The sequence below is a fragment of the Amblyomma americanum genome, chromosome 9, assembly GCF_052857255.1.
Source record: "Amblyomma americanum isolate KBUSLIRL-KWMA chromosome 9, ASM5285725v1, whole genome shotgun sequence".
Taxonomy (NCBI): domain Eukaryota; kingdom Metazoa; phylum Arthropoda; class Arachnida; order Ixodida; family Ixodidae; genus Amblyomma; species Amblyomma americanum.
The window spans coordinates 30,099,285-30,115,908 of NC_135505.1; the positions used below are offsets into that span (position 1 = coordinate 30,099,285).

Consider the following 16,624-nt stretch of genomic DNA (forward strand, 5'->3'; position numbering starts at 1 on the left):
CCACTAGATATTGCTTTTTCAGCCAAAAACACGCCAAGAACATGTTCTAGACAAGCGGTTTGCCCTCTGCACGCCCCTGAGCGCGACGTAAGTGTCGACAAAAGCCTTCAAAGGATGGCTTAGTTGGAAGCAGTACATGCCGCTAAAGAGAGCGAGGTTTGGCATCAAATGATTCCTTCCGTGTAAGCCAAAAAGGGAGTATTCCTGGAATTCAGTGATATATACGGGCAAAGGCTGATATATACAGGCAAAGAATTCAGTGATATATACAGAAAACTCTGGAATGGCCATGAATGTTGTAGTGAAGCTTGTGGTGCCTCTCCTTGACAAAGGCTACTGCATTACTACAAGCAATTTCTGCACTTCTCCAGAACTTGCTGATTTCCTGCTCAAAAGGTCCATTGACATCTATGGAACCACTCGAGTAACACGCAAAGATCTTCCCCCTGGCTTCGCCTCAGCAAAACTAAAGAAAGGCAAGGTGCTCGCCTTTCAACGAGGGAAGTGTTTGGCATTACAGTGGATGGACAAAAAGTTGGCCACGGTTTTGTCCACTGTACACAGTGTGGGAATGGTACCATTTATAGACAAGATGGGGAACCAGACCATGAAGCCTGAAGCGATCATGGATTATACCCACACAATGGGAGGCGTCGACAAGCCGACCAGATGCTGTCAAGCTACACAGTGCCAGGAAAGCGAAATATTTCCTACAAGAAGATCTTCCAGCACTTGTAGGATGAGGTGATGCATAACTCATTCATCCTCTATCAGAAACAAGAAGGAAGAGCAATCCATCTAGAGTGCCGGCTGCAACTTGTTGATGAGATCGTCACGTCAGCGAGTATTCAGCGAGTATACAGGAAAATTATACGTCCCCAAGAGCAGAGAAAAAGCAATGACCCCTCCTCACTCAAATGCGTGCTGGTCACCCTGCTATGAGCACCAATTCACATGCCTGTTAGACTACACATGAATTATAGCCCTTTTTTTCCCTAACCCCACACAAAAACATGCTTTGAAAGCTCCTGAAAAGTGGGGAAAGGATAGGACACTGACAACTACAGCTGGACAGGAGCACAGGTCCTAAAAGAAGTCCAGAAGGAGCTTTTTCTGGCAGCAAATTCCTTACATGACTGCCATATCTATGACTACATTGTCTAAACAATATATTACACAATTTTCCCCATACCTGGAGGACATATACATGCAGGTATTACAGGCATGGGACAACAGCTGATCCCCTGCTCACCTGAGCAGCAGCTGGACCAGTGGCTTGGGCAACAATGGCTCGGGAAGCAGCTGGAGCCACTGCTTGAGCAGGCCGGACACATCGTGGATGGGCGCAGAGGCCAGCACCACAGAGGCCACTCCTAGCGAGGCACTCGACTCGAGCGACGTCTGCACGCGTGTGCGCAACATAGATGTAGACAGATGTGACAGCATTGTGCAAAGCAGAACAGGAAACAGCATGCCACATTTCAAAAACAAGCCCTAATTCACAAGCGATGACTCAGCTCCATTCTCAGTCTCTCCTCTGGTCACAGTACAAAGTTCAGGGCATATGAGTCAAGCACCTTACTGCAAATCCGAGATGCAATGTCTTGCTTATTTCAAGAATTACAGCACTCTGACATTCTGAACACCAAAGCTGAGAGCGTCGTAGTAGCGTATTCATACGAATGTAAGTCGACCTATTTATTTTAATTTGGAAATCCAAAGTTGGGGGGTTGACTTATAATCGAAACCAAAGCATGGTACCATCAATAAAGGCAAGACAGACGAGATATCACGGATGCTACGGAGTGGCTGCAATTATATGTTTCCTCTACAACCCTGGAGCATTCGGCTGTTCTGCGCACTTGTTCAGAAGAATTTTCAATTTTTTTTTTTACTTTTAACTGCGCACTTGGCACACATGAGAATGTGTACAGGTGATGAAAGGGCTAGCGTTTCGATTGCGGTGGCACCCTCACTCAGAACAGCAGCGCTTCCGGGGATTGTCTGCAGCTCATGGAAGAGCCGATGCCGCTCACTCAGTTTCTCTTGACGCATCTGACTTGGCTGCCAGCCACGTTTTACCGGTTTTTAATGTAGTGCTTTGTCAGTCATCATTAGTGCTCCGGGTCCGGTAAGTGTTTGGTGCTTGATCACTGCTACATTCAAGACGGCTGTCATTCTTTGCGCCGAAGAAACGAACTGCGTGCCAGACCGCAAGTTATATATTTTGGGATGGGTGATACAGGCGTAGCAGCTGCAGCGAGGTGCAATTTTCAGCTGTTCCACACGACGTTGCAGTGTGGTTGTTTGTGAAGTGCGGGATTTCGCTGGACAACAACATTAGGACAACAAACTTGTGGGACTGCAGCAGTGATGATGACGGCAGCACTAATCAGGACAATGGCAAAAGTGTGGACGACAAGTCCGGTGACTAATACTTTTTCATTGCGGAATGTGCCCATGGGCACGACCCCCCCCTTTTTTCTGACATGGTATATGAGGTTGGGGGGGGGATCAACTCACATGCAAGTCAACTTAGGTCAAATGTTTAGGGGAATCCCCCAAGGTGGAGTAGAGTTGTTGCCGTCCCGGTAAGCTCAGTGGGTAGAACAACTGCTCCGGTGAAGTGGTGGACCCAGGTTTGAACCTCGAACCAGGACGAATTTTTCCTTAACTACGAAGGTTATGAGAAAGCTGTATAGCTTTCCTTTGTAGCCGTATGGCTGCGCTTGGGTGGATGTTAATGAGCAATTACTCCCTTGTTGCAAGACAACTTACATTGTGTAAATACGGCATTTTTCTGTGCAAAATGTGGGTTTTAATGTCCTGAAGTGACACATGGAGTGTCGAAGATGTCATTTTGGAGGGGTTCCAATTGCTTTCCACAACCTGGGGTTTTTCAGTGTCACAATAGATGGGCTCCTCATACATTTCACCTGAAGTACAGGAAAAAGCTGACTGAGCTTACTCTGGCACGCACTCAAAGTCTGAAAGGTGGGTGCTTTTGCAGGTTTAGCCAATGCACTTGAACTAACATTGCAGAAATGATGACCACTGCAGCCAAATATGAGGTGTACGGCTACACATTCAACTGAATGACAACACCTGCCAAGCCAGCAGGGTAGGTCACAGAACAGGAACAGAAACTGCTACGCTGTTCACAAAACAGTGACACATCAATCAACAAGTAGCTTCACCAGGCAGTGGAAACAGATGTGTGTTTGAACTTCCTTGACCGATAGTACAAGAACATAGGGCCCACATTATATGCTCACTCTAAACAATTTTCAGAGAAAAAAAACACATGAAATGAATTGTAAATTGTGAGGTTTAATGACCTGAACTGACTCACAGGTAATGAGGGACGCTGTAGAGAAGGACTCCGGATTGGTTTAGATCATCTGGAGTTCTGTAACGTGCACTGACATTGCACAGCACACGTTCGTTTTTGTATTTCACTTCCATTTAAATACGGCAGCAACAGCTGGGATCGAACTCGCGACCTTCAGATCAGCAGCTGAATGCCAATGGCACTGAGCCACTGTGGTGTGTAGGAAGACATAAGGCATGACTTGCGTGACAGCAAACAAAGAGCAGAGTTGTAGCATTTCCGCAACTTAAATGACAACTGTGGAGAGTATTTTAAACATTTTGACTTAATCAACACGTACTGTTCCTTAAAGTCCCTTCTCTACACCCCAACAAACTGTTTTTCAGAATAACAGGTGGAACTATGTATATCTTAAACAGGACAAACAACAAACCGAAACCAACACTGTTTATGGCCAGGGCCTGCTTGATGCTATGATGACATCACAAACACTGCTGGAAAAACAATCATATACGCATTCAGTGGCTGAAATAGCGACTAGAAATGGCGACTCAGTCCATAAAAAGCACACGATGGCGCAAAGCAGTCCTCAAATTTTGTTTCGCGAGCTGGAGGCAAACGTCAATGCTTGGGTTCACAGGTTAATGAATTTCATCTCAACTTTAAATCTACATTTCCTTCCATTCCTATGAATAAATGCTGTGCTGCTTCCCAGATGCGCAGGGAAATTTCCAGAGAATTTTTCCTTGCATCAGTTTAAGACAAGGTCAAGCAAGTAAGCTCAGACTGGCTCAAACCAGCAATGCCAGTGATGAACTGCTCGGAGTTCAGAGTTAACATTGCTGAAAAGGAAAGTAAAGGATGCTTATGTGCATCCGTACCACATGGAACATGTATTAATTATTCATTGTGCCCATGAACAAAAACAATTTTAGCTATGATGCAAAAGCACACCCAATGCATATGCAAGGAAAGCTTGAATCTGTCAAAGACATACAATATCAGCAGCATGGTCACCACTACTGTTAGCTAAAATTTAACAAACATGTGTATTACAGGGCTGGTAAAACCAAGCATTTTTACTGAAAACACATTCTAGTGCTGGAGCCACTTTGCCATTCCATCGGAACAGATGGATTCTAGGAAGTGAGACATTGCAGCTGCCCCTTTCATGTCATCCAGACATGCAGCGATCAAACATGAGCACTTAGCCTCACAACCCCCCTAAGTCACATCAGCGGAGGAATTGCATGAGTCAGCCATGTCGAGCAGGTTGCCATACCAAAAGATTGGTAGGTTTCAATGAACAAATTTATCAGAAGTCACATCTCTGAAGCCAAACACAGAAATGACAAATTACTCTATTGCAAGCTAAACTGCAGGACACTTACCACAGCCAACAAGTAAAATTCACACTGTCCCTAACGACACAAAATTCATATCTGCACTGTGGCTGATGTTTGAGACAGGGGCTCTCAGGAGTGCTCTTGCTGATGAAATGCAACAGCTTTAAGCAGCATTTTGAAGTCAAACTATAGGTTATGTGAAACCTGACTACTTTCCCGAGCAGAAGAATGCACAGTGCAATGCCTTGAACGGCTTTTACCATGCAATGCATGCTGCAGCAACAATCTGCACTTGTCTAAAAACAACCTCTTCCGAGACACTTCTACTCCATGTCAACCCCAAGTCTCATGCGTTTCCACATGAGTAGATGACTCACCCTGAGGAGGCGTTGTCGCGACAGGGAGCCCGACTTCCGAAGGATGCCCTCAGTTGACGCATGCGACAGCAGCGCACGCAGGCTCTCATCCAAAAACCTGGAAACACACATACACAAGGCAAACGACAACTGATGTAAACTAAACAAAGGAAGAGAAGTACCATACAAGCCAAATGTCACATTGGACCAACGCATTTGGGTTCTCCAGGTTTCTGCACTTATGGTTTATGGGGGTGTAACGTCCCAAACCGACTCAGGCTACTAGGGACGTCGCAGTGAAGGGCTCCGGAAATTTCGACCACCTGCAGCATTTTAACGTGCAGTGACATTGCACATTACACTGGCCTCTAGAATTCTAGTTTCTAGGTTCTAAAATTCTAGAATTCTAGGTTTCTGCACTTAGGCTGCACAGTTTATCACATGCTGCTATTGGCATTGTGGCAAGGATGCAGCCCATCGATGCCAGTAAAGCTTCTGCATTGTTTTTTTGAGCACATTATAACACTGCATCACAGAATGAACCAAGAGTGAATGAAGTAATATGTGCGCAAACATTGACCACCTTTACTGAAGACTAGTGTGAAATATGCCCACAGCTCTTTAATGAGCATTAGCAGTCAAACTTCATGTGAAAAATAGGAATCAGCACTACTGAAAGCCCACATGTTACAGTGTTTGGATTTAGTTTGGTTTCATGGGGTTTAACGTCCCAAACCGACTCAGACAATGAGGAACGCAGTAGTGGAAGGATCCGGATAATTTCGACCCCCTGGGGTTCTTTAATGTGCACTGAGGGCGCGTAAAGTGCACAGGTCTAGCATTTTGCCTCCATCAAAATGCCCCTGTCGCGGCCAACATCAAATTTTCGTCTCTTGAGTCAGCAGCCGAGCACCATAACCACTGAGTCACTGCAGTTGCGGCAGGGCTCCTTCAAGAGTTGGTACAAACAGCTAACAAATGTAAAGCCTGCTCACTGCCCGGAAAAAAGAAAAGAAACCTTTTGGGAAGGAAATGCATGGCACCCTCTAAAGAAAGTTCGGGAGCTAGGTTTCAGGAAGAAAGTGCAAACAATGTCTGTCAGAGAATCTGAAAGCACTGGGACAGCCAGCAAGCTTAAGGCGTCAAATTCCATACCTGTGCCCCTCACGAGAGATGCATTGTCTTTAGCCAATTCATCGATAGCCAGGCTAGGCCTCAACTCAACAGGCCACGCTGCTGCATCTAGCATGCGAGAATATTCTTGCAGGCTAGTTGGTACATATTTGGCCGAATTTCTAGCACAAGAGAAGAGGACAAAGGAAACAGTTCTCCGGCATCGTCGCCGTCTTAACCGGTGAGTGCGTTAATGAGAGCCACCCACTGTGTGCATGTGATTAATGCACCCACCAGTCATTAACGCACTCACATTATATCACGGTCAACCTGGGTCGCGTAAGCTTAGGGGTGACTCTGTTTGGAACAGCTGCCTGCCAGTGCAGGGGTGCACCACTTGACTACACCAGTGCGATATGAGGTCACTATCTTTTCTACCTCAAAATATCCCCAAAAGTAAACATCTAAACAGCTATCACTGAATCTCACATTACATAGTCGTAACCGTCCTGTGAGATTTTTTATTGAAAGAATACTTCACACTCCAAGAGTGTCAAGAGAGGCACTGTGCAATCATGTTTTACCAGCGCCCTCAATAAATCCTGCCTGCATGCACATGGTAGGGCACAGCTTTGCCAACCAGGTGCAGTACCTGTCTAGCGCAGGATACGAGCCTGCCCTGTTCACGACAGTTGCCGAAAGCATGCTAAAAAGGCTGATGTACCAGCAAGTGAGCTGAATGAAATTCACAAAGAGAGGACAGAGAAGGTTACGGTTATCCTGTATTTTCACGGGACCTTGCACAACCCAAAGAAATCGGCAAAAGGGCTGGCGTTTATGTCCTTTTTCTGCACCTGAAAAGCTCTCCAAAATCTGTAGGAGGGTTAACACTGAGGTCATGGCCATCGCTTGCTTTAAGCGACACCAGCAGCACATTGTGGCCTGCAACATAGCAGTTTATTCTGTTCCGCTGGCCTGCAGTAGACGGCACATAGGCCAGACAGAAAGGTGCCTCAATGAAATGCTAAGGGAGCTTGCCAGAGACATGGAAAGGAAAGCAGGGAGCAAAATGATTGAGCATACTATGGAATGCCATAACTACAGCCCAGCGCTTGCAAACAGCAATTCTGCCCAGATGTCAAACGCAGCTTGGAAGAGAAATATTTGAAGCCATCAAAACTGAAAGTTCCGGGAACACATGTGTCAGCAAACCAATTATGCTCAGAGAAAAATAGATCAGGTATCTTAGACATTAGTAAACCCCAGTTTAACCAGTTTCATGCATAGGGTGGACAAGATAACCAAGTCAATATCATTAGCCTCCATGAAGATTTCCTTCTGTTGTTAGAAGCGGTTACTTATAAATTCAGAGTTATTTCAATAAACGATGGAGTCTCTAGCTGTTGTTCCTTGTCCACTTCCCTTCCTTTGTCCTCATCTTTCTGGATCTAGCATCTCCTGGAGTGAGTTGGCACTAATGCAATGCAATGCAGGAAAAGGAAAGCATAAAGTGAAATTCAACAAATGCAAGCAGTACCTTTCTAAGCTTTCTTTGAAAAGTGCAGAAGCGTTTTTACTGTGGACAGCCGAAAATAAATTGTAAATTGTGGGCTTAATGTCCTCAAGTGACACTTGATTACAACACATAAAGTGAACAACGGTGCCCCAGGGTGCCTGCCAGGGTTCTTGCCTCACAAGCTTCAGGGTGCTTGCCAACTTTTCGACAAGGGCACTCATCTTCTTCTGGGCAAGCGTTCACTTTGTGTGGACCAAGAAACCGTCTGCGTGCCCACTCTCTAACATGGGCTACGAGGTATGCCGTAGCAGAAGGTTCCGGATTGATACAGACCACCTGGGAATCTAACATCCATTGACATCACACAGTACGCAAGTGCTTTTATATTTCACATCCACCGAAACACGGTCGCTGTGGCTGTGACTGAACCCATGATCTTGCAATCAGCAGCTAAATGCCAAAGCCACTAAGCCACTATGATGGGTCGACAGTCCATACATACCGTTTGACAAAGAAAGTTTGCCATTCTGGTGCCCAAAATGATTAGCATGAAGGCTCTAAGAAGATGTCCACCTGTGGCAAGTTGTCCCTTTGTCCATATGCTCCTATAATGTCAACTGAGCATGAAATAGCGGACCAGCCACCCAGGATGCACCCACCACCACCTTTTTTGTCCCAATGACAACAAGCAAAAAATTATAACAGCCAATAGCTTTTGTTCTTGCTGCATGTCCACCCGCTTCATGTCCATCAGTGTGACTGACAATACACTAATGCATTATTGTCCACCTCCTGATGTCATGGAAGACAAATTTTAGCAGCCCAGAGAGATTAACATTTATGATAATCTACGACGCACTACAGCCCCACAGTGCATGCCAAGGGAATGAAAGCGCAGTTCACAACACCCAAGTAAGGCAAGAAGACAAGATCAGTAATCTTAATGGCCTAAGGGGTCAGTCACTGTAACGAAAACACGACAGAGTTAATTCATGACTCAAAAAGGAAACCTTTGTCCTACAGATGAATTGGCCTGGATCATGACAGCTATATCATTAGCTGCCTTCTTATTTATTTATTTACCCACAGTGTCATTGCTGGTATTACAGCAGGGGGTGAGAGAGTTTTTAAAAAGTACAACAAGGAAATGCAATACAAGGTCCGTCTTAACCCGAACAGCTTCAGCAGTATTAAGCACTGACGATTCTACAGAAGTTCACAATTGCACCTGACATGCAAAAAGCATTGCCCAAAGGACACTTACCAAGGCACAATCAGCCCAGGCACAAGGTGGGAGGCCTGCTGCGGCTGCTCAGCAATGTCCACGCCAAACAGCGGCCACCCACTCAGTGTCACCTGCACAAGAGTCCACACGTAGGCGGCTATAGAATATACTGATCAAAGGCCGCATTGTAAGCTCCCCAAGTTGTTCAATAAACCTCAGCAGAATCAAGTTTGCGACCATTCAAAATGCTTGTGACCATTATGTGCTGCAGGGTGCCACATGAAACATCCCACATGTACAGAAAATTGAATTTCAGAAGTAGATAGATAGCCTTCTTCCAGCATCACTCCAACCCGCTATCTTAATGTCCACCAAAGCATAAAAGCTGTGAAACGTTTTTGCAAACAGCAATTAGCTTGTAATGTACTGCTTCAAATTACACTGCAATTCATGCTACAGCAGTGGAATGCACCATGATTCACAACAGCAGTTCACCACATGCATAGCCTTTGAGCACTTCATGGCTCAGTGTTTCCCGTTGAACTATATGTTATACTAATGCGCTGATGGCCATATTGACCACAGCTGAATATATAACATGAGAAATGGAACTTTTGGACTAATTGGCGAAAGGTCCTTGAAAACTATGTGCATAGCATACAAGCCTGAGTGCTCTTTTTTTTTTTATGTCCCTATATTTTGACCTTAGTTTATAATAACTTGCGATAATGCTTTTTTGATTTTATGCAAATTATTCAATTTACAATGTCACATTATCATGTGCATTGTACCAGAACACATTTGTTAAAAGTTCTTTAATTCAACATGTCATTCTTGACTGTCTTGTAAGCAGGTTACAGCCTTGATAAAGCTAACTAACCAAAACATTCACAAGTCCAAGTTCTGTTGTCTATCTTGACATCTAAACACTGCTGATATGAAGTGCAACTTTGGATTACAAGGCGTGAATGTGGCGACATTCGAAAAGGGCACTTGAGAATAAATAACACCAATGCTAATCTGGTTAAGAAGAAGTGCAAAATATAAACGCCAAATTATGCCCTTCACAAACAAGGGGAAGGCATTTTATTCAGTGGCAGCATCGGCAGTGATACCAGAAAGTGGAGGAGGCACATGCAATCATGCAAGAAGACGTCCACAAGAACTGCAAAGCAATTAGAGTCCATCATAAAAAAAAAGTGGAAAAACAAATATTTCTCAAGGGAGACACATCTTACCAATGCTACATAATGTATGCCTACAAGAGAATGCTTCAGGAAAATTCAATTTAATAACAACATACTGCCTGCTGTCACTCTCACTAATGCTCATGCATGGGTCAGCCATGTTCTGCATGCCACTATTGTGCAATATCACAATGGCCCCATCTTGCAAATATAAAACCTCTCCCATAGTTTCAAGAAAGTAGGAGCCTTTAGAAAACACCCCTACAGCTTCACGTACACAGAAGGCTTCTCAGCTGGAGCTGGAGAACTGAGTGGTGCAGAGTTTACTTAACATGCTGCTGACAAGCTGTTGACAAGCGCAGCCCGCCTACAATCTCAAGATTTTTAACGTTAGCTAAGCAAATACTGTAAAGCGAAATTACAGCATCCTGACAACAGCGTTGGCGCCCTCACAAAGCAGTGAAATACAGTCTTCAAAGATTACATTTTTAATGCTGTGTTTGCGTGTGTGGCACTGAGACCTATGTGGAACACTAACCCGGGTTGATTTATGTCATAAAAAAGGTGGAAGCACAGTAGTCACAGCTGCAGAGTAACTAGCTTCGGAGAACCAGAAATATTGTGAAAATATCTGCTAGCGGGAGTAGGAAACAAATATATTTGATCTGCTCTAAAGGGTCTAATTACAAACGGACTGGCCAGGCGTAGGCAGGAAACTGCAATACGTGGGATGTTTCAGCAACCAATGATACGCATTGCAATGACAGTGACATGTGAGGGCATATCGGTCGTCAATAACCCCGTGTAGGTTCAGCCACCAAGGGAAAACGAGAATTTAAAGGGTGGGGCTGGTGCTTTGTTCCCAGCAAGACCATTGCTTGTGCTGTCGGGACTTTAAAAGCACCGATTTTACCTCAGGACTTAGAGACCTAGAGATAATTCTGCAGCAAACAGCTAGACTGAGGCCACTGCGGTGCTGCCTAGGCGACTGACGTTAGCTGCCTAAGCTCAATCAACTAGGGACCTAACCGTTAAACGGCGATGCTGGACCCTTGCCGATAAGGATATTTTGGCAACCGTTACGGAACAGCGAACATCCAGATTTCAGGTGACTGCGGTGGTAACCTCATACGACAAGAGAAATTCGAATGCGCCCAACCTGTTTGGCCGAAGCCACCGCCGCTGTCTTGAGGCACGGCACCCGAAGCCCCAAGCGCCGCAGTTCGCTGGCCGCCAGTTGCCTATCGTTGTCGCCTCTTTCATGGGGTGTCGAGTCGGGCATTTCGTCTACTCCCCACACTGGACACGGCAGCTCGACGGCACCACGACTTTCTTCACTGCGTTGGGTCCAAGTTTCGAGTCTCCCAACAACCGCCGAACTAACGAGCAAGCGGGCATGCATCGAGCGCTTCAAGTCGATTCAAGTTTCGTGCCACGCTCGAGCCAAGCCCGACGAGTTCCAACGGCTTTCCGGGTATTCCCGAATCTCTCAGCGTAAGACCGCGCGCACAGGCATCTGTAGAAAATATTTTAGCCGTCAGAGCGTGTTCCTGCTATACCTTATTCCTATTTTTTCAATTGTACACTTATTACTCATTTCTTCAACAACAAAACTTTCGACGCTGACATCGGAAGCGCTTGTCGCGCCAAATTTTTCTTAGCGGCTGTGGTGCTTCAAAATAGTCTGCACAGGAAATCAAGTTTTCATGCTTTTGAGCCGCAAGCAACACAATTGGACCTTGTTTTCGTCTAGCACTTCCAACAAAATGTTCTTCCATTGTTCTACTCCCGTACCGCTAGCTCCGCCCTTCTGGAACACCTAAAATAGGCCCTTGACGAACCTAATATTTCAAGAAGCTTTTTTTGCAAATGAGCGATGCTTCTGCCATCTTGTGAATAGTAAACAAAATATCTGCTTATAAGTTGTAGCAAGAATGTCAGCGTAAATTAGAAATGATATCCTCATAGATGGCGCGTCTACTCGTATGTTAAATATCAGGCTAATGGTTGTGTCGTTTCGGGAACTTGGACTGCCAACAGTTTTTCAGCTTAATCAAAGATTTCGGATGATGTCATCGCCGGCGATCCGCGCTGGCGAGGCCACCGGTAAAGAAAGGGGCGCAGCGGCGGACGTCAACCCGCGTCGTGCGGCGCCTGTCGCGGAGTCAGCTGTTTCCGAGTCGGCGACGATGACGTGCACGTGAAGCAGCCGACGCTGCGAGCCACACTGCGATGCGGGAGGCCGGCGTCCGGTGCCTGCCGCTCAACGTCGTCGGCAGCGTAGCGTGCGCCTTCGGCGCGGCCTTCTCCGCCTGTGTGTTCCAACAGCAGCTCATGGCTTCGCTGTACCTGGCCGTGATCGTTGTAGCGCTGGCCTGCTACGGCATCCAGCGTGCCGCCCTTCCGCGCGTCGACGACGCGCTGGCCGCCGAAGTGATCCTGGGCGGCGAGCAGGGCGACGGCGGGTCGCCGCTGCCCCTCGTGTTCGCGCACCGCGGAGGCGGCCACGACGCGCCCGAGAACACGCTGGCCGCCATCCGCGAAGCCAAGCGCAACAATGCGTCGGGCATCGAGTTCGACCTCTCCTTCACGCACGACAGCGTGGCCGTGCTGTTCCACGACGAGACGCTCGAGCGCACCACGGACGGCGAGGGCTTGCTGGCGGCCACCACGTTCGAAGCACTGCGCCGGCTGGACGCCGCCAGCAAGCACGCGTTCGCGGAGCGCTTCCGCGGCGAACGCGTGCCCACTGTCGAGGAGGGCGTCGAAGAGTGCCTGCGCCTCGGCCTGAGGCTCATCGTGGACGTCAAGGAGTACGACCACCGCGCCGTCGCGCTCGTCGACGAGCTGTTCCGCAAGCGGCCCGAGCTCTACCGGCGGGCGCTGGTCGCCTCCTTCTACCCGCAGTTCATCTACGCGCTGCGCCGTCAGAACCCGGGCATCGTGACGGCGCTCACCTGGAGACCGGGCTTCGTCGCGTACGAGGACGTGGAGAACCTGCGGCCGCGCTTCAAGTCCTTCGTGAAGCACTGGATCGCGCGCGTCGGCGACTGGCTCCTGGAGCGCGCCCTGCACGGCGGCGTTCTCCCGCACCTCACCGGCGCCTCGGCGGTGCTGGTGTGCAAGAACGCGCTGAGCGCCCAGTACGTGCGGTCGTGGCGCGACCAGGGCCTGCACCTGATCGCCTGGACGCCCAACCACCCGGCCGAGAAGGAGTTCCTGCGCAAGGTGCTGCGAGTGCCCATCATCACCGACACCCTCCGCCACGCCTGAACTCTGCGCGCCCTCGCACTGCCGCGAGTGGGCGCACATGACGACGACGCAGCTGCCGGGATTTCTAGCATGGCTAATTTTCCAGTAGGATAGCTAGACTGATCAAAAGTCGTTGCTCACATTTGAGTTCATAGTATGATGATCGAGTCATAGTGATATATCGTATATGCAAGGGCCACTGTATCAGTGACAGTTTCATTGCTACAACCATTAGAGAACGTTTTGATCTTGTCTTACGTAAGACACCTTAGCAAGTTGAGTAGGTGCTGTGTACTCTACAGCTTGTAAATTGTTTCTGTTGACTGGAGAAATGGCACAAGTCACCGCAGGGACTTCACTACTGCTGTCTTCACGAATTTGCGAGTCATTAACTGTGCATACCCTCTGTATAAATGGGACCATATGTGCAGGGTAATTGTTGAAAAATGTCCGTGATTGAGCATAAGCGTCCGGGTTTACTAGGGATGTGGCTGGCACTCACAAAGCATGTGCTTATGTCCAAGAATTCCAAAGCTTTCTTGAGGTTTGTAGAGATCTGCCTTTGACAGTTCTACTGCATCAAAATCATATTAACACTGTAGTGCTACTCGTGGTCTTGTAGTTTGCCGGCCCTGTATGCAGTGTTATAGAAAGACAGAAATACCTTGGGTAGTAATTATGCACAACAGTACTTTTAACAAAGAAGATGGGTGCATGTGACTAAATTTGCTTTCTAATGTATTAGCTTAAAGCAGGCCACTTATATCTCATCACTGTGCTGTAATGTAGACAATAACACCAGGGTCACTTCCTGTTAGAATTTAATGTTCTGTTAGAATTGAAAGCCTGAATCTCAATTCTCCCAACAGTCATGGCATCTTAGCTTCTGCTCTTAAATACAGCATCCCTACGCTAGGCCAAGGTTCCATGGTCAGCCCAGCACTTATCTGATGACAGAATTTCTGCCACCTCCTGTAATTCGAATGGGTAAACCTTTATCCCTTCCCTTACGGTGGGGTTCAGGTGTCCAATGATATATGAGACAGATACTGCACCATTTCCTTTCCCCAAAAACCAATTATTATTATTAACTTGAGTTAGGCCTAAGCAGAAGCTCTCTACACATGATCATAGCATTCATGAATCTTGATTGTTAGCAACATGATTTTCCATTTTGAGCTCTTTGTTCGTATCACTTGTGAAAATCCTCTTCAAAGCCTGGCTATCCCTCACAGCATGTGATTCTTGGAAGTTAGCAAATGGAGGTGCTATGTGTAAGCAACAAATTAAAGCTTTTGCCTTTCATGGTAGTTGATTTGAGTAGCGCTGAAATGTATTGCTTGTTCCAGCTTTTAATTTTTCCTTTTGGTCTGTAGCATTCATTCTTGTGAGCACCTTTGCTCCATTTTTTTATTTTTTACCAAGCACTCGAACGGTCAAGCCCCCGATTATTATGGAGTTCGTACCTTGCGCACAGTTTATCTCACTGCCCACAGACATTGTGGCTCTTGGCTAACCTCCAAGTTTTGGCCTAGTCACACCTCTGGATTTTGAATACCAGGCCTATATGAGGAGTTTTGAAACTTGTGTGATCAACAAGCTCCAATTCAAATGAAAATTTTTAGTCAGCAAGCCTATCTTTGTTGTTAGTTGCCCTCTACGGTGAATCCTCTCTACTTAGCATGAAGCTAACTTGAGAATGAAGCTTAGGTTACTCTAAAGCTGCATATTTGTTTTCTGGCAGCTTCGCGAGCAGCTTGATGTGCTTGCACCATGGCCAGATTAGTCCTGGCTACCGTATTTTTGCACCGGTGATCTCGATGAGACTTTTGTGGATGGACACAAGGGGGCCCCGCGTGGCCTCCAAGAGGGCCACAGGCGCCCTTTCAACCATGGAGCTCTCTCAACCTTGACCAGCTTGCGTTAATCATATCAGTGCAAGCCATGTTGCCAGTTGCGAGTCTGGGAGCTCGTGTTTCTGCAAAGTAGCCTGCTCTTTTGCACGACGATGTTCTTTTATTTCTTGGTTTTCATATTTAATTATTTTTGCTCATTGAGTGTCGATAGCAAATCATGCAGATCTGTTCAAAATTGTTTTTGTTTTTATTTGCTGTCATGTGCCACTTTACAGCATTGTCATGATTCTTTTGGTTGTCTAAGTTGTTTATGTGTTTTGTACAGCCCTCTATTTGGGTCACTCTGCTGCAGTATATCACATAATAAATCGAAAGTGAATTCATGTCTGTTCCTGTTCGAAAGTTGAGCAACACCTGGGTTGGTTTACTTTTCCTTCCAAACAAGTTACAAATAAACTAAGCAAACAGAATATTTTTATATATATTTAGCGGAACTGCCATTCTACTGGACTTTAGCAACACCCTAGTCTTTCGATCTTCATGAAGGGTTGTGTTCAGTAGATCGAGCAAGATTTTCTGAACTGCTGTTTAGCAGCAAAAGCTTCAAAATTGGTTATGAAACTTAGCGGTGCCCATGAATCAATCTTGCTCCTTGTTCTACCCAAGTCGTTAACGATGAATTCCAGACAGAGACTGCTTGTGAATTCCAACTTGGAGGTGCACGCGCCACATCGCACGTAAATTTGAACACACCTCCATGGTTTTAGAGCTAGTCTTAGCACTAACAGTGGATCCAAAGCACTGTGAGGTCACTCGAAGGGGCCTCCATCCAGAACTTATTCGAGTATCAATGTATGGCTTGTATAAGCTCCTTAAGACAGTGGTCATCTATTTTGTGGATTTCAGAACTTTTATTTCCTCATAAAATGTCGAAATAATCCTCTCACAGTTTCATTGGTGCATGCGTGAATTACTTTTGTGACGTAATAGTAAATGCATGCTATTTTTGTATCGTTTGCGCTCCTCAGTCAGCACCCTATGCCGTTAGCTAACTCAAAGTGACCATGGTCAAGTAGGCACGAAGGAATGGCTGCTCTTCCAACAGGAATCACCAAGGCTTCCACCATCGTTGCTGACACAGTGACGTCTTCGGCAACGTTGACGCCAGTCGCAAGGTACAAGAAATCCGACCGGCTTTAAGGAAGATACATTATAGCCTTCAAAAACTGAATCTCAAGTACATGGAGTGCCGCAAATTTAGTCTAAGGACTCGGCACTAATTTCTGGAGTCAAACTGCCGACTGCCTATGATATAGCGAAAACGTTCACTTGTGTATTGCGATAACTCGCACGTTGTCACTGCCAGTTGGCTGGTGTAAGCAGCGTGTGCACAGAGCCTGTAGAGTGCCTAGCCTTGCAGTGCGCATGCCATCTCGCAATCC

The 16,624-nt window shown here is 46.5% G+C and overlaps 2 protein-coding genes across 3 annotated transcripts in view; one reads left to right on the forward strand and one right to left on the reverse strand.

The window, feature by feature from the left end:
- The window catches only part of LOC144103214 (uncharacterized), a 64,066-nt gene extending 52,540 nt beyond the window's left edge, over nt 1–11,526 (reverse strand). The window contains exons 1-4 of one of the 2 annotated variants that reach the window (XM_077635987.1): nt 11,234–11,525; nt 8,927–9,018; nt 5,055–5,151; nt 1,253–1,401 (exon numbers count right to left, since the gene is read on the reverse strand). In XM_077635987.1, coding sequence (XP_077492113.1) covers nt 1,253–1,401; nt 5,055–5,151; nt 8,927–9,018; nt 11,234–11,476 — 581 coding nt within the window. In that variant the 5' untranslated portion in view covers nt 11,477–11,525. Of the gene's footprint in view, nt 1–1,252; nt 1,402–5,054; nt 5,152–8,926; nt 9,019–11,233 lie in introns of both variants that reach the window. The other variant, XM_077635986.1, reaches the window with a different exon arrangement.
- Nucleotides 11,527–12,134: 608 nt separating this feature from the next.
- Nucleotides 12,135–15,565, forward strand: LOC144105284 (glycerophosphodiester phosphodiesterase 1-like). Its single transcript, XM_077638425.1, has one exon. The coding sequence runs from the start codon at nt 12,307–12,309 to the stop codon at nt 13,345–13,347; it is 1,041 nt and encodes a 346-aa protein (XP_077494551.1). The 5' UTR covers nt 12,135–12,306; the 3' UTR covers nt 13,348–15,565.
- The last annotated feature ends 1,059 nt before the right edge of the window (nt 15,566–16,624 follow it).

Coding starts and splice junctions, on each gene's coding strand:
- LOC144105284 (XM_077638425.1), top strand. CDS start 12,307: ATGCGGGAGGCCGGCGTCCGGTGCCTGCCGCTCAACGTCGTCGGCAGC.